Source organism: Perna viridis, chromosome 7 (assembly GCF_037379345.1).
Source record: "Perna viridis isolate PV_CMFRI_1.1 ecotype Kerala chromosome 7, ASM3737934v1, whole genome shotgun sequence".
In the NCBI taxonomy this organism is placed as follows: Eukaryota; Metazoa; Mollusca; class Bivalvia; order Mytilida; family Mytilidae; genus Perna; species Perna viridis.
The window spans coordinates 45983196-46007118 of record NC_142451.1 but is presented as its reverse complement, the minus strand read 5'-3'; the positions used below and the strand labels follow the sequence as shown (position 1 = coordinate 46007118).

The 23923-nt window shown below is 33.3% G+C and overlaps 1 protein-coding gene across 1 annotated transcript; it reads right to left on the bottom strand.

The window, feature by feature from the left end:
* Positions 1-368: 368 nt before the first annotated feature.
* Positions 369-23598, bottom strand: LOC148612946 (ubiquitin-associated domain-containing protein 1-like). Its single transcript, XM_088594879.1, has 9 exons — positions 23276-23598; positions 18380-18447; positions 12520-12624; positions 11014-11116; positions 10217-10322; positions 9681-9768; positions 6802-7005; positions 3832-3973; positions 369-2499 (listed from the first exon to the last, which is right to left on the bottom strand). The coding sequence occupies exons 1-9, from the start codon at positions 23529-23531 to the stop codon at positions 2360-2362; spliced, it is 1212 nt and encodes a 403-aa protein (XP_088451005.1). The 5' UTR covers positions 23532-23598; the 3' UTR covers positions 369-2359.
* Positions 23599-23923: the final 325 nt, after the last annotated feature.

Sequence of the window (23923 nt, the reverse complement as noted above, 5' to 3'; positions counted from 1 at the left end):
CACCATGAAAACGGATTTATTCAATGTGTCATAGTTTTCCTTTCCTCGTTTGTCTACCCCGGGCTTGACTTTTTATGAGCGACTCGCCGGGTGTTTCTAGAAAAGCAGAGGACGCTTACTCTACCGGTGCACCTGGTCCATGCTCCCAGTTTTCAGTGGAGTCCGAGTTGCTCATTTGCTTTTGTTACTTTGTATGTATGATTTTAGTTACTTTATGTTCTGTTGTGTATGTCTGGTCTTTGTCCCTGGATTCCATTCTTTTGATTACCTCTATAACCTTGATACCCTTGATTACTCTTCCAAATTTCAATGGATTTAATTGAACAATTTGAGTGGTAACTTTTATAAGATAAAACAATTGTTGGACGAACAATTATAATAAATCTATTTATCAACACGTTTATTTCGGGTATATAAAAATATAAACATAAACTGAATCATACTTAGTGATCTTGCAATTCCAAGATAACCACGAAAATTGGCCAATTCACGAATGGTAGTCAACATTTATGAAACGTTCTAAGAAAAAGTTACTCCAACTATCTCCTGTAAAAATTTGTACCAGCTATTCAATCCTTTTACATTATCATATCTGTACTAAACTATTTGTATTTTTGTAAGAAGATAACATCCGAATGATTTCCATAAAGCAGATATGATTGGTAAAAATTCCAAATGTCTTGAAAATCAAATATGATTTGCGAAAACTCAAATGGTTTAAACCAGATATAAATGGTGAGAAGTATAGATAATATGGAGATATGTATATTCAGTAATTGGTTGATGGGTCTGCAGAGAAGACACAGTGGCTAGACATATAACACATACTGACACTCAATATAGAAAAACAAACAGCAGTTTGATGAACAATATCTTTCAATACATGTATCACAAAAATCGATACAAATTTTATTTGTTTGGTTGTTGGGGTTTAACGCCCGAGCAGCAATATTTCAGCTATATTCAGGCGAACGGTATAAATTAATTACTTTTGAGAGTGAAAACAAAACTTGTCATGGACATTAGAATTGTTTATTTTATGGCATATATGTATGGTTAACGTTTGTGTGCTTACAAAAACTGAAAAGAAATATCTTCGATTAAATACCATTTTATACAACTACGTAGTTTTGTTAAGGCCGGTTTTGGTTAGTACTAAAGACACCAGTGTATATTAAGATTATTTTGGGGTATATAAAGGGTTAAAATCAGTCTGTGATTAACACAAAATTAGAATTTCAGTGTTTGGCTTTTGACATATTTTTTTATTCATTCAGGGCTTAGTTAAAAAGTTTTTTTTTGTATATTTAGACTTCGGTTTACAGATATTTCAGATTTAATTCAGCATAGGTGTAAACCTAATTTGTATGAGAGAAATGATGAGAAAAAACAAGAGGCTCCCAGAAGTCTGAATTGCTCACCTGGTTGAATTTTGCCTTTCAAAGGCAGTAAATGTAACAAGAAGTCGTCCACCAATTTTGACTCAGAAGTCTTTGGTTAAGATCATTTCAACAATTGAAAGTTTCTTTTAATCTATCATAGTTTCAAGATATATGAAAACTGGAAAAAAATAAACGCCATTTTCCCTTTTCAATGGTAATAACTCTTAAAAGGAGTAGTCTGACAACATTCATCCCTGAAGACTTTTGTAGTTATAAAAGTAAGAATCATTTCAGCTTCTGTAACAATTTGGCTAAACCTACGGTTTTGGAGATATATGCGAAAAACCGTCTGACCCCATGTTCTATTTCTAGTAAAGTGGCCATATTTTTCGACGAATCAAAAATCCCCACATCAGTTCTGTGCAGGATACCCAAAGGAACAAAAGAAACAAGGAACATTCATACCAAGTTTGGTTCTAATTGGTCAAGTGGTTTTAGAGGAGAAGTTTTTTGTATAGTTGTTAATGACGACAACGGACGACGAGGACGGACGCCAAGTGATGGCAATAGCTCATATGGCCTTCCTCACATATCTCCCAAAAATACATGTATCTAAATGCCATCTGGATTGAATATTGACATTAAAATAATCAAAGACTGAAGTCTTCGTTAATTGTAAAGTATGTTATGCCACTGATCTTGGATTGTTTTCAACATACAGGCGAATTCAATGCTATACTAAACGTAACTCCCAACTTCTCAATGTATGGACTTGGTTCAGAATTCAACTTCGAATTCAGAAGTTTAAAGAGCTTCTACTTAGTGACTCCTTCGGGTTCACAGGTATATGGTTCAGGCTTTGGTTTAGACAGATTTTTCAGTAGTATTTCTATGGCAATAAAACTTCAAAACATCAACATTTATAGTAGAAAGGCACATCAGAATATCACAGAACAAGGTCATTTATATAGTTACAATCACTTAGAAGCACTATCGTTTTCATTAGAATATTTCCACGAATGATATATACGTGTGATATGTACAATAAAAGGTCCTGTTTCAGGATCACTCAGCCATTGATGTAATGTCAGAGGGCTCTCTAATAACTGTATCATTGCTGAAAAACAAAAAAGGTATAAGCTAATGGAATTTTTTTTCATCAGAAAGTTTTATGAATGCATATGCCTATAAAATTTAAAAATCATAGTCAGAACTCTTGTTTCTTTGGCCTAAACACAACTGAAGAAATACAAACACCATTCACACTGTTTGTCCTGTAAAATCACAAGATAACTCAGAAATAATATTATTGGCAATGTGCACCACTGTACAAAGAGTAATCAAGGGAACCAAGGTTATAGTGGTTATCAAAAGAATGTAATCCAGGGACAAAGACCAGACATGGAAAACAGACATACACAGCAAAGAACACAAAGTAACTAAAATCATACATACAAAGTTACAAAAGCAAATGAGCAACTCGGACTCCACTGAAAACTGGGAGCATGGACCAGGTGCATCAGTGGGGTAAGCGTCCTCTGCTTTTCTTGAAACACCAGCCGAGTTACTCATAAATTGCTCATAAGTCCGGGGTAGACAAAAGAGGAAAGGAAAAATATGACACGTTGAATAAATCAGTTTTCATGGTGCATATGTATACACCATGACGATCCACGAGTTTATGATGATGACCATGAAACTGAATCTGTATCTGAATCAATCACATTTTTTTGGTACAAATTTACGGTGTTTGCTTATGAAGTTACACAATATATGTGTAAAACATGTATTAAATAACTGAATTTGAATGTTGAAAAGACACATTGATCTTCCTAAATAGCTGACACCTTTTTGTTAGATTACAGTCTCTGAACATATCAGTACAGCTATCTTGCAGATGGAAACTGTTTGTTCTGTGACTGGAATTATATTTGCTTAAATGCCTTTTTCAGCACACAAACCAATAGTAGCTTTATATTGTCTCAAAATTGAGTTGTCAATTATTTTCCTCCATTCATAAACAAACAATACGTCAGAAAATGAAGAATACCCTTTGAAATATCAATAACCTATCTATAACTGATAGTAAGGATCAGTTACTGTATATCCTCTTGCTAGCATCTTATCAAAATCCATTGATATTTCAGAGGACTGTCTATAACTTAACTTATAGACACCTAGGTCTATTCATGATTCACCTAAAATACACCTACGGTTATTCATGCAATACTGACTCCCTGAAACTTACCTAAAAGACACCTACGTTTATTCATGCAATACTGACTCCCTGAAACTTACCTAAAATACACCTATGGTTATTCATGCAATACTGACTCCCTGAAACTTACCTAAAATACACCTACGGTTATTCATGCAATACTGACTCCCTTACGACTCACCTAAAATACACCTACGGTTATTCATGCAATACTGACTCCCTGAAACTTACCTAAAAGACACCTAGGGTTATTAAGACCAAGCTGAACATTAGGGTTTGAGACTAAAGCTTTATACATCTGACTAGAGGGGTCTAAACCTTCTGGTTCAAGATCCTGAGGTCTGGTCTTTCTATCTCCTAACAACCATTCACACTGAAAATACATATAATTATATATTAATACTTCAAAAATTCAAGTACCATTCCCAACCTTCCCAGCAAAAAAATAATCTATTTAGTTACAAGCCCATACAATTATTGTGACATTTTCTCTTTTACTGCCATTTATTGTATGCAAATGTGTCATGAACTTCCCCTCAGTTTACTCATACATTTATAATTTAAGGAAATTATTAGAAGTGTTGAAAATCATTGAAAGTCTTAATTACATGCACAATATCAACCTCCAATTTTAGAATATACAAACAAAAGGGTTACACAAGCTAATAAAGTATGCAGTGGAGTCAGTGATAGTATCTGAATAAGTAATATGGAATACAGTGGATAAATACAGTACCAATCATAAAAAATTGCAAATTTCAATATGCAATACACATGTTCAAGAAGTAACCTACCATTAGCAGTATTAAAATCAAATTTAAAGGAAGAATTAAATCCCAAAAAAAAAATGTATACAAGAACTTCTGAAAACCAAAAGCATCAGAATAGAAACACAAATGTAGCATCAAAAAATTCTAAAATGTACAAGGAATGAAGCCTTGGTGTTTTATGAATTATGAATTTGTAATACTGCAAGCTTTGATAAATAACACATGAAATGAATCATGGTCAGACAAGTCTAACTACTGAAATTGTGAATATCTCAGGAACCTATGGTCTACCAGAAGTGGCATTAACTCAATTGTTATTTAATACCAAAGAAAAAATCACATAATACTGCCAAATGTATCAATATCTCTATCCAATACATTTCTGATTATACTGGTTCGTTTTAGTTATTTGATATATTCACAAAAAATCAGAGGAAATTCTTGTGTTCTTTTGACCAAAATAAGTACTTTTGAAAATTATATTTTTAAATTAAAGACTTCAAAGTAACTAATCGTCAAATATTCTTGGCCACTGATTTACGCTTACTTTCAACATCTAGGCAATTCAATGCTCTACAACACTTAGCTCCCATTCAATCACTGAATTCCTAATATTTCACTATAAACCCTGGCTTAGATGTAAGTATGGACTTGGTTCGAAATTCAAAAGTGAGCTGAAATTTTAAGATTTAGTTTGATTGATAACATGTATTCATGTTTTTTCTTCCATTTCACATCTTTTAACAAAATGTACGTTTGTACATTACTAGCAAAAAAAGCATATTTCTTTCTTGAAAAATTTGTACTTTTGAACTTTGATGTGCAACGCCACAGTCCATCAATCGACTAAGACTTTGTAACCATGACATTTCTAAATCAAAAAAACTCGGAGACAAGGTGTTTCTCAGCTATATTACAGTAAGTTCATCTTTTAATGTCATACAAGTAAAACAGACATAGAACACATGTACCTGTATGGTACTTAAGAGGTACATTTTGAACTCTAATAAAGAATTGATGGTTCCATGGCAATGGTCTGCAGCATAAGGTGGTGTAGTCATTTATGATTATGCAAATAATATACGAATGTACAGTACTGAAATTATGAGAGCAAGAAGTTGCTAACAATATCAGTGAGTTAAAAATACGAAATATTTGTGTATCCAAACACATTTCCGATAAACTGTTATGACACAATATTATCTTATAAACAAAAACAACTTCAAAGAATTTTTTTTAACTTTTTAACAACATAAAATTAGTAAATTAAGATTAATAAAAATAATACATTTGTATACTAACTAGGGGCTGTAGTGACATACATGGGAATAATAGTTATACCAGATTCAAATAAATTCAACAAAATAATTGATATAGCAACAAATTAAATTTACAATTTCCTGAACTTATATGACTATTTTTGTCCATAACATTTTAAAATTATCTATTCAAAGACAGCTTTAAATGTTAATAAAGAATTGGTGTTCCAAAAGAAAAGTATCTTACTTCTGTCAAAAAATTGAAGTTTTTATAACTACATTTCAGCTTATGCCTTAATTCTTGTCTAAATGTGTTGTAGACTGGATAGTGTCACTGGTCCTCCTGTGCAATTTTCTTGAATGAGCACTGATTGGGATTGGTTGGTGTGTGATCATGTATCATGTTCTACAAAACCTGATTGGTCAAAATTGACATCATAGAGGAAAGATCGCTACAATTTCTGCCATGGCAGATCCCAAATATCTAGAGGCTAAATATTTTTAGGGAATCATAGAGAAAGAAGCTTCATAAATGGTGAAATTTGAATATTGCAAAATATCAACTCATGTTATTCAATTTCAACATCATAACAAACTCAACGTTGCCCATTGTTATGATGTTGAAATTAAAACACTTGAATTTAAATTTTGTGATTTTCAACTTTAACTCATTAAGGGACCTATGTTTCTACATTCTGAATATGTTGATTCTTAGGATAACAGATAAAAGTTTTGCTAAATAAGCACACCTGTACTATAACTTGCAAAACATAAATTTTAAATTTTTACACAACATCATGGTTCATGGTCTTATGTTACATGAAGACCATGGTTTTTACATCTTCTAATTGGCCAATATACATTTGGTATAAGTTATGAAATGACACAAATTTTTTCATATGTTATAACAGCTTTCTTTTTTGTATGCTTTTCGTCCCAAGGCAATAACACAAAAAGAAAGACAACACTTCATCAGCCCTCTTGTTAACTTCACCGACATCACTTCTTCCCAGCTGAAACAATGGTTGGTTGATATAATGGAAAGTGATATGGTACTCACACTGAGAAATAACATATATCTAAGCCCTCAGCCAATATCAAGATCTCTGGCTAATAATGATGACAATACTGAAAAGTCATGCATTAATCTATAAAGATAAACCCATACTTACAGCAGCATTCTGTTCATTCCGAGAAACCCGTAAAGCTTCAACAACCTCTGCTTCCTCAAATCCCATCTCCATCAGATTTGACATTGCTTTGGAATTAGGTTTAAATTTCTTCTTTCTTAAAGTTCTAATTGCCTGTAGAATATTTTGATGCTGAGTATCACTAATGTCTGATTCTGGTAAGGTTAAACCTGTAGCACCCTCTACCTGCCAAATTTATAGAAATTCTTTATGTGAATTCTTATGTTAACCGTATTCTGTAAATATGAAAGAAAGAAAAATGTAAAAATCATTTTTTTCTCCAAAAATTTGAAAGAGATTGCTCTCAATGCTGTCCTAGACTGACAACCATTTAAACTTGCTTACCGGATTGTACTCACATGCAGTGTGACAGATGTGACAAGAACAGCAATATATATTTACCCATCCAGTGCACCTGACATAACTCCTATTTTTTTTCTGGTACTGTAGTTAATATTGCAAGTGTTTTAGTTCTTTGTATGTTGTCATGTTTTTTTAATAATATATATCCCCAGTTGTTAATGAATTTTTATTTTGATCTGTTATGTTGATCACCTCTGTTTCCTGTTTTCACATGTCAGCCACATCTTCTGATTTTTATGTCTCCGATCTGACCTCCTGTTTTCACATTTCAGCCACATCTTCTGATTTTGATGTCTCTGCACTGTCCTCCTGTTTTCACATTTCAGCCACATCTTCTGATTTTGATGTCTCTGAACTGTCCTCCATTTTTATGTGTCAGCCACATCTTCTGATTTTGATGTCTCTGAACTGCACTCCTGTTTTCACATGTCAGCCATGTCTTCTGATTTTGATGTCTCTGATCTGTCCTCCTTTTTTCAAGTGTCAGCCACATCTTCTGATTTTGATGTTTCTGATTTGTCCTCCTGTATTCACATGTCAGCCACATCTTCTGATTTTGATGTCTCTGATCTGTCCTCCTGTATTCACATGTCAGCCACGTCTTCTGATTTTGATGTCTCTGATCTGTCCTCCTTTTTTCACGTGTCAGCCACATCTTGTGATTTTGGTGTCTCTGAACTCTCCTCCTGTATTCACATGTCAGCCACATTTTTTGATTTTGATGTCTCTGAACTGTCCTCCATTTTTTATGTGTCAGCCACATCTTCTGATTTTGAAGTCTCTGAAGTGCACTTCTGTTTTCACATGTCAGCCATGTCTTCTGATTTTGATGTCTCTGATCTGTCCTCCTTTTTTCACGTGACAGCCACATCTTCTGATTTTGGTGTCTCTGAACTGTCCTCCTGTATTCACATTTAAGCCACATCTTCTGATTTTTATGTCTCTGATCTGTCCTCCTTTTTTCACATTTTATCCATGTCTTCTGATTTTGATGTCTCTGAACTGTCCTCCTTTTTTCACGTGTCAGCCACATCTTTTGATTTTGATGTCTTCGATCTGTCCTCCTGTATTCACATGTCAGCCACGTCTTCTGATTTTGATGTCTCTGATTTGTCCTCCTGTATTCACATGTCAGACACGAGTTCTGATTTTGATGTCTCTGATCTGTCCTCCTGTTTTCACATGTCAGCCACATCTTCTGATTTTGATGTCTCTGATCTGTCCTCCTGTATTCACATGTCAGCCACATCATCTGATTTTGATGTCTCTGATCTGTCCTCCTGTATTCACATGTCAGCCACGTCTTCTGATTTTGATGTCTCTGATCTGTCCTCCTTTTTTCACGTGTCAGCCACATCTTGTGATTTTGATGTTTCTGATTTGTCCTCCTGTATTCACATGTCAGCCACATCTTCTGATTTTGGTGTCTCTGAACTGTCCTCCTTTTTCTCACATTTTATCCATGTCTTCTGATTTTGATGTCACTGAACTGTCCTCCTGTTTTCAGTTTTGAGTATTGCAAATATTTATTACTTAGAAGTTGCTTTATTATTTTGCAGACAGGAGGAGATTCATGCATATCAAAAACCTACCATAACCACTTATATTTCTAATTCAGAAATATTTACAGAACACATACCAGTATCCAGTAGTAGACCGAAAAAAAAAAAAACATCATGTTCAGTGGGTTTTTCTACACTATGAATCAGCTTTATCATAGATAGTTTCTGAATTTCATATGGACAGATACTTTGAAATTAATGCATTAAAACTTAACTTCCAAACTGTAGAAATATCATAATTAACAGCTTACAATGACTGTGTTCATATTTTTGAAAGGAACCAAAAATGATGCTTAATGAGCCTAAATTACATCAAAATCAAAATAAATTTCATGCCCAATATTTCTACTAAATACTGATCCACTAAGCAGTTGAGGAGGGGCTTACAAGATAAGTGGACCCTAATTTGGAAAGATAGGTTGAAAGACAGGACAATTCCAATATGTCCCAAATTTAGATCTTTTCTGCTTACATATGACTTACTGACATAGGACATTATAAGTTAATAGTCAATTTGAAGTGTCAAACCAATATTTGAGCAAAGGTAATAACAAAATTAAATTGAACTATTAAACTAAAATATTTGCATGTCATGCATAAATTTCAATAACTATTTCAAGCTGTAATGCAACATAAAAAAAAACTCTGCATACAATTTACTTCATCATAAGGAAAAGGTTTAAGACCACATTTCAAAGTTCCAAGGCCAGATATGGAGGGTTCCAGACTTCAGAAAACTACTAATATGAACCCCTAGTATTGTGCTTATTTACAAGTATCATACAAAAAAATACTGTAATTGTACTAATGTTCATGGTGTCCTAACTTTCGCTATTTTTGTGGTGGAAATACTCACAAATATGTTCACTTGATAGAATCCGCAAAAATAAGCAACAGTGAAAATTAATACATTTACAGCACTTGACAATACCAAACCTGATCATTTTCTTCTAACTCTGTCTCCTCAGGTTCAGGTTCAGATCCATGATTCAACAACCATTCCATGGCTGCATTAAATGAGTTTCTAAAAACAGAGAAGTAATTCTGTTCAAGCAGCAAGAAAAATTAGAATTGAAGATTGATCGATTGATTGTAGTTTAATATCCAATGGCAGTTTTTTCTATTCTTTAAGGACTTGAACATACAGCATTACCAGTTGAGATAACTCTACTAGTACCATCCCTTTAAACAAAATTCTAAACATGCATGCGCAGAGAAGCAAGTACCAGAAAATTTGAGAAAATTATTCCAAATCAAGTGGTGGTCATTCTTTTTTTTCAGGAGACTGCCCCTACAATATAGATTGTGTAATGACCTATTAGCTTTATCTAACATAATTGTGGAGTTCTACAATGTATCAGATTAGGCAGATTTGACTTTAGTTTGTTTCATAATACATGTATGTTGTTATGGGATTGACTATAGCTGATTTGACTGTAGTACATGTATATGTCATTGTAATATAGACTTACTTTGATTCTTTTAATGCCTTGACACATTTAGACTCAGTAAATCCCATTTCTGATAATTGTTTAACAAGATCTTTGTCTGCTGTCACTTCACTGTCACTTGTTAAATCTAAAAATAGAAATACATGTACATGGGGATCAGAACAAAAGCACCCCCTCCATCGACAAAAGCTTCCAGACAAAAGCCTCCTGAATAAAAGCCCCCCATGAGAAATTTTATCAATTATGAATAATATTTCTATTTAGTACTGAAACTACATGGTATATGGTACAAGGTTGATACATGTGTATTTGACAAATCTTGAAAAATGCTACAAACACAGCTAACATGACTTATGCACATTTTACAATCAGAATATTTCATATTGTGTTACATAAAGTCCTTTAACTCTATGATGAATCAAAAGCAAAAATTAGTGAATCAGTGAAGGAGTTACACTGGTTTACCTTCCATCAAAAAGAGGTGTATAAAAAACAACAGTTGAAAAAATTACCTAGGCATCCTATTTACCTTGCCTTATACTAGAAAACCCTTTCCTTTATTTCTTCAGCATATGACTTGCATGATTCAAAATTGTAGCAACATCCCATAAATCAAGCATAAAAATTAAAAAAAAAACAAACAAAGAACATGGAATCGATCTTCTTTTGAGTTAAAAGCATAAATTATACCAATATACCAAATAAAATATGAAACCTCCTGTAAACATTTCTGATAGCATTACATGTAGATAGACATGAAGTTATTACATGTCAGTCAAAGACATCTGAAAACTACCAAAAATTTTAACTTTGCAGACCTTCAGCTTGCTTGAATAATTTGGCTGCCTCAGGATTCAAACACAACAGCTTCTGTGCCAACTCTACTAATGCCACAAGTATTTTCTGTAGTTCTGAGTGAAACTGAAAATTATGAAAAAAAAACAGTCAGCAAATTATCGATGCATATCTGAGGTCCATTGAATTTTTTTGGAGCAACCAACCGGTCCATATATTGTGAGCTCACCCAATGAACTATTTGCTATGTGTTACATTTAAAATGTAGTTTACTGTGGATCATTCATGTAGAAGAAAAGAGAAAAATTTACACAACTTCTTAAATTTACTTTGAAAGAGAGGCTGTCCATATAATTTCCAATCAGCCCATATGACGTTATATAGACCAGCAGTTATATCCAAGAAAGTAAACAAATAGAAATCTTAAAAGTATAATATAATAAAATGTGTACATTTATCTTTATTAAACACTTAAGGAGGTAGACGTAGGGCAAGAGACATAACACTAAAAATCAGTGATATGTTTGTATCATATTCAATTTCACTAAAAGCTTTCATTTCAAGCAGAATGAAATCAATGCAAGTTACTTTGACGCTTACATGAAATTGATGCAAAATGCTGAATACAAACATTTCAATGATTCGTAACAGTTGTGTCCCTTATCTTAAACCATGTCCCTGTATAACAAAATATTGGTATGTCAAGAGTGAACTCATGATTAAAGGCCACAGTTATATAAACAGTGCTTGAAAAGTGCTTGGAAGGGATTTTTAAAAGCAGTTGTTATAGAATAATTGTTACAACTGCCTTTAAAAGAAACAGCAAAGACCTATCTAGGCCAAACAAAAACTATTGTTGGTTTCCCCTAACACAGCTGGGTCAGTTTTTAGGTGCCTGGTCATTTATTTTTTTTATCATTTTCAAACAAATAAAATAAAAAGTTGACCTCCCATGACCTTTCTAGACACTATGCTAAAAAATGTATCTTAATATAATTTCAGCTACCAAAATGAAAAATTGCAAACAAAATTACAATTGAATGCTTTTAACTGTAAAGAAAGGAAATAAACATAAAGCTGGTTATTTTTCATTAATTAAAAAAAAATTAAAATAATTTTCCTGCAAGCCAGCCAGTCTTAAAAAAGTTCCATGTTTGGGGAAACTAACAATCAAATTGTATTGGCCTTAGATTAATTCCAATGATTCTAATGTAACAAACAATTTATGAAAAGCATACACTGTATTTATGCACAGGAGCTTTGTAAATATATAACATGCTATGAAAAGACTGGTTTACTGTTACATGTGACATGATGTGGAATGCCTAGTAAGAAAAGTTAATCTCAACGAGCGACATTTATCTTATTAATCCAGTGGAAAATGTCCCATTTAAATCTTAATTTTTTACACAGAATGTTTAAGAATGGCCCAACGAACTAAATGGTCCATTCTGAAATTTTAATCCCAATCACTGCAGTAATATTCATATTTGTTTTTTTTTCTCAAACACTGTTAAAATGTCACCTACATCTTCATTTGAAATATCTGGTAAGGGTTCTCTTTTGTTAGAAGTTAGCTCCCCTGTAATTTCTTTTATTTCTTCTGGCGTTGGTCCTTTCCTACTCTCATCTTTCTGCAAGATACAAGTATGTGATTAGAAAACAATAATATGCAATTCTAATTGAATCTATCTTCCTGTATATGGAAACATTAAGATTGCAAAACCACTCTTAAAAATGGGTATATAAAAAATAAGAGATGTGATATGATGGCCAATGAGCCAGTCATCCACCACAAGTCAAGGAATGAACAATTTATCTTCAATACATGTAGGTCACCACTTGGTCTTCAATGATAGGCAAAACTCATATCATATATGCTGATAAACATGTACATGTAGCACAATTATTAATTTTAAATGAAAATGTTACTGTAATAAGCCTACATGTACATAACATGGAGCAAAGGCAGGCTTTCATAGCATTTTGACAGAACATTTTTTTTTAATCAGGAAAAAACCTATAATACATGTATATTGTACTTAAAATGGTTTCTCCAAATTATGGCAGATATCAAAATTGTGTTTGGAAAAAAAATGACCACATACATATTGTACACTGAAATGTAAAGCCACAAATTATTGATTTGAAATATGTCATTATCTGGCCCAAACAACTGCCCTCCAGTTAAGATGTTGGTTTACATGTTTGACTACAACAATATCTGTACAGTGTTAGTGGCCTCAATTTAGCTCAATTTAGTGCAATGCCCATCTTGCCTTTTTAACTTGACCAAAACGCTCTTGTGGATTTTCATGTTTCAATATAATTTTGTTAATTAGAAGATTCATAAATCTGACATAATGTATCTATTGTTGTCTAAACAGGTAAGGGAAAGTTTTTATGACAGGTTAATCATCGAGTCCAATCATGCTTGACCAGTTAAAATGGATCTTGATGAAATCAATCATAATTTGTTTCATAATGATTCATTTCTACTGCACTATTAATTTGACTAATACTGTCAATTAAACAGATCTAAATTGTGTTGAACCATGTGTGAAAACAACATGCTTGTTTAATAGTTACCTCCCTTAGAATTTAAAAGTTTTCTGTTTTTTTTACAATACAGTTTATATGCCAAAAGTTGTGTTTGCAACAGTTCTTGAAAATACTATCCCTTTCAATTAGTGATGAGTTCGGAAATTTGCTAGCAGCAACAAGTCCAAGTTCCAGAAACAGAAGTCATCATTAAATAATTGTCTGACAAAGAAAATAAGGTAAAAACCTTCCAATACAAAAGTGGAAACATAGACAAACAACAGGAACAATTACATTGCAAACTAGAGGCTCTAGAGTGCCTTAATCACTCACCAGGCAAACAATAATCTTTTCAGCTTTCAAAAGCCAGACTCTTTACCTCACAAACCAGTACTTTGTTATCAACCAGTTTTTCATATTACAAAATCTCTCTTGGACTCTATTTGGACTCTTAAAGGGCAATAACTCCAAAATCGATCAATAGATCTTCATGAAAATTTTGGCATTGGTTGGTCTCACCATGATGATCAATATTACTCCGTGAAAACTTGGCTAAATGGTTTTCAAGTTCTTTCCACAAATCCTAAATTTTTAGTAATGGTCACCATGTTTTTTGACAGTTCAAAAATCTCCTCACACAGATTGTTAAAGATATCCCAACAAACATTCATGACATGTTACAGTCTATTCTGCTTGTAGTCTAAGAGGAGAAGTTTTCAAAGTTGGAAATATAAAACTCAGGAAAAAAATCCATTTCAGGACCTATTACTCATTCATCTGTCTATCAATCTTACTAAAAATTACGGCATAGGTCTAACTCATCATGCTGAACAATTTCCTGCCAGATTTCAGCTGTACCCCACTGTTTTTGAGTTACATGTATTTGCATAATTCTTCAATTTGAACCCTATGGTCTATTTTTAGTAATGGGCGATCATGTTTTTTTGCAAGATCAAAAATACCCACTCATAGATTGTTTTATGTTAAGTTTTCTTTCAATCTATCTAGTAGTTTCAAAGGAGAAGATTTTCAAAGTTGAAAATGTAAAATTAGGGAAAAAAATCCATTTCAGGACCCATAAGGCCACATCAATCTAATTTATAGATTCTCATCCACCAGCAATTAAAAAAATGGGGCGGGTGGGAGGATTTTATTTTTTATTTTACTAAGATTTGACAAATCTTATTCCTGTCAACAAATTCTTCAAAGAAATCGTGGAAATGTGTGCTTTCAGTTATGTTTGTGCCATACCTAGGCTTTATTTCTTGAATTCCCCTCATAAAGGAACTAACAAAGAAAACCATCCTGAGATCTGCCAAAAAAATATCAAGATATTCTGTAAACATACACCACGATACCGTTTTTTGACCGGAGGTCTATAGTGTTGTGTATGAGTAGACGTGATGGATAAGGACATAAAAGAAATCCAGAAATTTGAACCACCTGGTAAAACTTTGCATTTCAAGGGCAATAATTTTAACAAGAAGTTGTCCAACAATTTTGACTCAAGAAGACTTTGGTAGGACTTATCATAAGGATCATTTCACTAATTGAAAGTTTCTATCTATCATAGTTTTCAATATATTGGCTGAAAACAGTAAAAAAAACTCATTTTTCCCCTTTCAAGGGCAATAACTCTTTCAAGGAGTCATCTGACAACTTTTATCCCTGGAGCCTTTTATAATAAGGATCATTCAGCAATTAAAAGAATTTGGCTAAACCTAACAGTTTTGGAGATATATACAAAAAACTACTGTTTGACTCTTATTTTCTATTCTTAGTAACAGTGGTCATGTTTTTCGAGGAATCAAATATCCCCTGATGAATTCTATGTAAGATACCTCAAGAACCATTCAAGTTTGGTTCAAATTGGTCAAGTAATATCAGAGGAGAAGATTTTTTAAAGAAATAACATTAACAATCAACATACTCACTTACTGAATCAATTTATATCGATCATTTGAATTCTTACGCCTTATAAAATCGTCAAATTGAAAAAATATGGGAGAAAAGCAGGGATAAAAAAAGTACGGGATAAGATTCAAACGTATCTAAACATAAGCTTATTGTTGTAAATGGTTAATATTGATCTCTGATTTATTTTTTTTTAATTCACCATTCTGAATGCAAAGGACAATTAATATACACACAACAAAATTTGTGATGCATTGTAGCATGAAGTGTGCCAGTTCAGGAAAAGTTCAGATTAGATGTTGGTTTACATGGAACACCTAGATAAATTAACACATAACATCCAACACACAGCATAATTGAACTAAAAAACTACTAGTTGGCCTTTCCCAGTTTCTAAATTTTCGATCCGAAATTCAATTTAAAGATCTCTAGGTCAAAACTGTCAAGCCATTCAAAGTTAAGCCTCAATCATTGAAATAAATTATTTCCTTAGTGACATGCCCCTTTCAACTAAGTAAATTTCTCAGTTGATAAGCTATATAGCTCAAGTCCTACAAGTAATAGCATAGAAATCTATGTGTCATGTAAAAATGCTAAGTTTCAGGGAACCTAGTTACAGAGACACATACATTAATATAAATGTCAACATTTTAGAACATAATTTCAACAATTATGTCTTGTGCGGGAAACAGTCGGCATGCACTTTTAAGGCCCGAAGCACCTACAGCTCTAACATTATATCACATGACCAAACAGCCAAATGGAATGATTATTACACAAAGCAATAGCACCAGACCACAGACTGATACCATTCCTGGGAAATACATTATCAAAATTCCTATGCCATCATCTAAAAGTTTCGTTTTTATTTGTCATCTCCAGGCTTCCAATGTCACAAGTCGGTAACTGTAATAAAAATACACGATTCGGTGGATAATATATAAGGATGGTTTAGGGGGTAATGCTACCCACTTGTTAAAATTTAGCATGAAATAAGCGGCAAATAATAGCCTAAAACAGGGAGTGTAATCCCTGTCTGGAACCTCTTTCTTTCAATAAGTTTCTTGATTGGAACCACTGCACCCTTTTCATAAATATATGGATCTGCCAGGCCCTGCATGAAATATCTGAAGACAGCTCTTTCCAATTGGAACTCAGCATTGCTCTTTTCCCTTTCTATGATTGATGACTATTCATAATCTAGCAGGGTTTTCATTTCAAGCTACATGTAAACATCAAATGGTTTATGAGGCAACTTGTACATACATGTAAAGACACATTTAATATAATATAATGAATGATTGATTAATTCAGGTAAATGCATAGAAATACATGTAAATAGGTACTGATGAGGTTAGAGGTAAACTATTTTTAATTGGATCGTTGTTAATACAAACCAAATTAATCAGCACATTTAGTTCACAGTAAAAGTTGTTTATTGTGTTTGTTTATTGGTGTAAATAGCATAGAATTAAATATCATACATTAGAAATACCTATAAAGTGGACCTAACTATCTGCATTTAAACCTTAATAGGGTATTCCAATGGGACTATTTTCCCATAGCGTAGTGTAAGATATTTGCAGATGCTAAATCTTAAGGCTCGTGCAACTGCTATATCAATTCTGAACTTCAATCTAAATTGATAACAAAAAAAATGTCAAAATAGGGCAATAACTCTAACATGGCTCAATGGATTAAAACAAAAATTTTACCACAGATAGATCTTATCATGCTGAACACTTTTGTTTATGTCAGAATTTGGCTAAACCTAATGGTTTTGGAGATATATACAATAAACTGCTGTCTGACACCTATGATTTATTTTTAGTAACGGCAGCCATCTTTTTCAACTGATCAGTAATCCCCACATAAGTTCTATGCAGGATACCCCAAGAAACATTCAATTGATCAAGTAGTGTCAGAGGAGATTTTTGAAAGAAATAACATTAAAAATTGCAAAAAAACGTTGAAAAAGGGCAATAACTCCAACATGGCTTAATGACTTAAAACGAAAATTTAACCAAAGATAGATCTTATCATACTGAACATTTTTATCCAGTCAGACTTTGGCTAAACCTAAGGATTTGGGAGAAATATGTGAAAAACTACAGTCTGACCCCTATGTTCTATTTTCAGTAACAACGGCCATGTTTTTCAATGGATCAAAAACACAAGCACCAGTTCTATGCACGACACCCTAAAAAACTAAGTTTAATTTCAATTGGTCAAGTAGTGTCAGAGAAGAAGAGTTTTGAAAAACTGTTAACGACGGACGACGAGGACAGACGATGACGACAGACGCCAAGTGATACAATAGCTCACATATCCTTCAGCCATGTGAGCTAAAACTCAAAAATAAAAAAATATGGGGCAGGCCCTTTTGAGTTGGGGGGGGGGAGGGATGAGAATATGCAAATTAACTTCATGTGGCCTAACTTATTCAACTTTTAACTGATCTTTCTGAAAATTTTGGCATAGGTCCATCCCATCATGCTGAACAGTTCTACCACCTGCCTAAACTCAACTGTTATCGAGTTATTTCACAAATTCTGCAATTTGACCCCTATGGTCTATTTCTAGTAACAGTGGCCATGTTTTTAGCCAGATCATAAATCCCCAAACAGAGATTGCTAAAAATACCCTAAGGAACATTCATGCAAAGTTTGGTTGCATTCTGTCTAATAGTTTCCGAGGAGAAGATGTTTGAAAAAGTGAATAGAATGACTGCAATGGATAACAGACACATAGTGGTGGCAACAGCTCATGTGGCCTTTAGGCCAGGTGAGCTAAAAAGGGTCCTACTCAAACATGAGAAAGTGCTTTAATCTCCACCAGAACTCTGTCCTTTTCAATTTCTAGGTGGAGCACTGCTGTTTCTATAAAGTACATGCATACATCTACATGTATATGTATATTATAAAATAACCTTACTGTTGCAAGACCATCTTTACTCTCTAATGGTGAGGGAGTCAATCTTTTCTTCAGCAGCAGCAATTCATCTGCAAAAAGGAAATAAGGATTTGTGTACTTTGTAAAATAAATATTTGTATAATATACTTATACTTGACTTCAAGTTCTCAAAATGAGAATTATTGAACATGGGCACAGCTAAAATTTAAAAAAAAAACTCAGAGCAAAGCCCACTAAAGGACACCCCCCAATCCCTATCCCAGTGATCATATGGTTAAAATATTAACAAAATCAACAAGCAGAAAGTTGATGTTGCTTCTGACAGTCTGAAATAAAAAAAAAATATAAGACATACATGTACACTGTATGTACACATATAAAGCCTGTGCTTCAATATCATTATGCAGCAAAAGGGTAATAAAACAGTTGTGAACACATGGACGGACAGACACCATGATCACTATATACATTGTAAAGTAAAGCTCTGAATCTTTATTGTGATTAAATGTTATATGTCAACCAAACAGGGATTATCATGTAAAAATGATCCAAACTTCAAAAAACTAGAGGCTCTAGAGAGCCTGGATCACTCACCTGGTCAAAAAATAGTCTTTTTAGCTTTCTAAAGTTGGACTCTTGACCTTACCATATTATTATCACAAAAATAATTTAATCAATAGAGCATCTTTGTTATCCATCGGGTTTTCATATTATAAAATAGATATCTCAAAAGTCATTTTTTGACTCTTCAAGGCCAACATCAAGCAGATCTTTATGAAAATTTTAGCATAGGTTAGTCTCACTATGCTGATCAATTTTTCTCCCGAAAAAATTATGCTAATCCCTTAAGTTTTAGAGTAATTTCAAAAAACCCTCAAGAAGCCGTGCCATGTTTTCCAGATGAACTAATTTGAAGTACATCCTGATAAACACTCATCCCATGTTTGGTTACATTCAATCCTACATGTACAAGCTGTCTCAGAGGAGATTTTAAAAAAATCCATTTCAAGACCCATAACTCATTTATGTCTACAGATCTTTCTGAAAATTTCAGCATAAGTCCAATTCATCATGCTGAACAATTTTACTCCCTGCCAGATTTTAGCTAAACCCATCTGTTCTTTCATGTATGAGTTTTTTACATAATTCTGCTATATGACACCTATGGTCTATTTTTAGTAATAGTGGCCGTGTTTTTCGCAAGATAAAAAATCCCCATGTACATATTTTTCAACATGTTCTACATGTAAATGTACATACATACATGCTAATTTTTGTTGCAATCCATCTAGTAGTTACAGAATAGAAGATTTTCAAAGTTGGAAATGTATAATTCCAGAAAAAAATCCATTTCAGGACCCCTAACTCATTCATTTGTCAATGGACCTTTCTGAAAATTTCAGCATAGGTACATCCCATCATGCTGAACAAAATTACCCCAGTCAGATTTTTTGCTTTTTTGAGTTAATTGGAAAATTCTGCAATTTGTACCCTACAGTACATCCAAAGTGTATAGATTCTCAAACTCCCATTTCGGAGTCACTTTTGGGAGTGACTTCAGGAAATTCCCATAAATGCCATAAAATCCTGGAGTGATCATGGCATACTGCCTCCAAAAGGCAATAAAATACTCTAAGCTGGGAGTTTTTTATTACCTTGGTTATCCTTTGAAGAACCACCTACATCCTGTCTTACCTGTCAGGTGAACATGATTACAACACACAAGGTAATAAAATACTTGGAGTGACTCTGAAATACTCCAAAAAAGGCAAATACTCCAAGATGGGAGAAATCACTTGCAAGATTTTAGAGAATCCTCCCTCTCTTGGTGTAATGTTTGTCTATTTTTTGTTACTGGCAGCCATGTTTTTTACCAGATCAAAAACCCCACAAAGAGATTGTTTGAAATACATTAAGACAGGTTCATGCAAAGTTTGGTTACAATCTGTTGAGAAGTTTCAGAGGAGGAGATGCTTGCATGATCAGTGTCAGGTCTGAAGAAATTCCACTACTACAATTCCATCAATATACAAGGTTTATCATGTAGAATGCTAATAGGTCGAAGAATAATCAAGGGAACCAAGATCCTATCTATTGGAAATCATAAGAATGTAAGCCATGGACAAAGACCAGACATTGAAAACAGAAACACACAACAAAGAACTCAAAATAACCAAAAAAAAAATACATACAAAGTAACAAAAGAAAATGGATAACTCAGACTTCACTATAAACTGGAAGCATGGACCAGGTGCACCGGTAGAGTTAGCAACCTCTGCTCTTCTAGAAACAACTGCCGAGTTGCTCATAAGTCAAGTCCTGGGTAGACGAAAAAGGAAAGGAAAACTATGACACTTGAACAAATCAGTTTTCATGGTGCAAGTGGATACACCATAAGGATTCAAACATTCAATAGAAATATTTGTTATAAGTATGGCATCATCATACAAGAAAATGAATACACAGTCTACAGTGTACTATTGTAACTTACATGTACATGTAGGTACACTGAAAATCTGCACGATTTAAACATTCAAGATTTTAGAAGTGTTAGAAGTGTGGTGCTACATTGTACATGTATGTTGTACTACTAAAAAATCCCTTCTTTTGTATGACACATTCATTCTGACCTCAAACCTGATGTGTTTCAAGATATCTTATTGAAAAAGAAGAGGGTTACTAGTGTTAAATCTAGGATTAGAAAAGGGCATGTATTTTTTTTTTCAAAGGGCACTTTTTGTCGCAATGTTTGGTTTTTCAGGGTACATTTATTTGTTTAAAAATTGTTATACAATTTAAAAAATCAAAGACACATCTGAATTAAAATCTTTTTATTTGAACTAGAACTGAATTTGAGAAAGTCTCATACCTGCCAACTTTGGAAAATCCCCATGGGTATTTTACATTGGACAATGTGTGAATCAACATTTTAGTGACATATTTTGCAAACTGTGTGGGTTTTCCTGTAGTAATGTATGAATGAAATAATCACTATAGCATTAAAGGGCCTTTTTCAGCTGAACAACATTTGCATGCATAATAATAGATTGAAGTTTGTAAGCCTCCCTTTTTTGTGTTGGATTCCTCCAAACCTATTTAAAATTCCTAAGATTTTTTCAAATTAAAACAAAATAAATGAGAAAACTTTTATTTACATTCATATTCTATTTGAAAATTTATACATTGTACATGTTTATGTCAGTTGAAGGGGAGTTAGTATTCATGTTGTGAACTTGAAGTTTTACAATTCAGCAAGTATTTTAGGGCCTTAGTAAGTCTAAAGTGGAACATGTGACAGCTTGATGCTGTTTAGTTTCTTAAGTACAGACAGAGGGAAACTTCGGCACCTCCTTATTTTCATTAACTACATACCATGAGGTGTAGTATATGAGAAAATGTAAGAAATATTCAAGAATGTTGATAATGAATTTCCAAAATCATCACTATTTGAAAGGAATAGTATTTCTTTTAACTATTGCAAGCAAAACTTTTGGGGAGGATACTGTTGGAATTACAGGAAATAATATAAACAATGATAATTTTAAAATTTGTTTAAACATGTGTTCTACAAATTTATGAATTTAAGATCTGTTAAAATGGCAAAAATTAATTGTGAAGTAGAATTTAATCTTTAGAAAATGATTGGATGTTTATAAATTAGTGGTAGATCCAATCGGGATTTATTTTCTAATTGTCAAACCCTGATCAGCTGATTGCTCCTCAGAGATTACTTACCTGTCATAAAACGTACCCTTACCATTTTAGACAGCAATTAACACTTTCTGTCAGATTAATGACTCTTTTAATTAAAGAAATGAGATTGAAAAGTGAAATTAGGAGTTTGATTTCAGAGTTTTTAGGTAATTTTGACAACATTGGGTTTTGTGTCAAAGGTAAATAACAAGTTTCGTGGTTTCGAGAGGGCTAAAATTCTAACAAAAGCACATTTTCATGACCGAAAAGGGCATTTGGTGTGTTGGAAAAGGGGCATGGCGTCCTGAAAAAAGGGCATGTTATTCTGAATTAAGGGCATGGTGCCGTGCCATGCTACTTTGCTTTAGATTTAACTCTAGCAGTGTAGGAAACCATTTTTTTCCCAACTTGCCATTCTGGCTAGTGGAATATTGGTCTAGCTAGCCAAATAGTAATTCAACTAGCCAATTTTTTTTTGTTTTTTCTGTCTGCGCTATCATCTGTTTTCTCTTGGATTTGACTATCTTCTGCCTTTCTTTTTCTTTCATTATTTAAAAAATTTATCAAAATCTTTTCCATTTTCGAATATCCCCTTCCATAGAAGTTTTTCATGTACTTTACAATAACAAAATAAGTACTCCATTTCTGAACTCATATTTTAAAAATAAAATTGTATTTCAACAAATTCATCATTATGAAACAAGAAAATGTTTATCATTTGCTTCTTGTTCATTTTTATTTTGACAATAAACAACTAATTTGCAAGGTAACATATAATAAATTACCAAGATAATTTCGTTTGAATACTAATATGAGATTGGGACCACTGCATAGATTTTGGCACATCTCGTTTACCGAAAATTAAAATGGCAGATCGTAAACAATGCTTTACAAGTCAATAATATTGTGCATATCATGCCAAACTTCACTTGACATATTCAAGCTAAACTTCTTAAAATGTAGGGAACAAATTTTAATGAATGATGTTAAGGGATGTTTAACTAAATAACCTGTTGGCTGGTTAACTTTCCTTGGAACTTGCCGATCAAATGATGGTCGCCAAATTGACGAGTGTAAGCTAATGAGAACTACTCATATTTGGTGAGCTGGCAAGCGGTGGTTTCCCACAGTGCTCTAGTTACAGAGTCAGAGGAATTCTGACTCATTAGAACATGTAGAAAAGAATTTATTTGTAGGTTAAGTGAACCATTCATGGAGTTTTACCATTTTCTTTCACGCCAGCTTCAGCAATGGTTTTCTCTTCCGACAGAACCTGACCAGTTCTAGCGAGCAGTATTTTATGATAAAGCGAGGTTTTCATACTCTCTGCGGGGTCGTTGAAATGACTCAGAGACATTATTTTCAACTCGTCAATTTTTATGTTAGAGCTGAGGTCAATGACGTAGTTACGACCATCCATATGGCATATTCTTATCCTCATTCCCTTCGACGGGAAGATGTTTGAATCCGAGACATACATATAAACAGCACTTTTCTAGCAGACAAACAAATTTCTGCTCAAATTAACCGGAAGTGCTATACACCATGGAAAAGTTAAATTAACATCGGTGTAGAAACGCACACAGTCCGTCTTCTAAAAAGATTATTTTTTATCAGATCTATAATTAAAGGTCTATGTTTTTTTTTATCGATATCAATGAAAAAAATTGTCATTGAGTGGTCGGTGTACATATCGACAGAAATAAGAAATGTATCTCCATGAAGGGCCGATCATTTATTTTTAAAAATTTTAAAAATGATTTTCTATGATGCTTTCTAGAGATATCCTGGACTCTTTAAGATATTAAAAAAAGCCTTATTCTTATGATATTTTTCTCCAGATCTAGAGAACTATGAGAATCCTAGAGACTT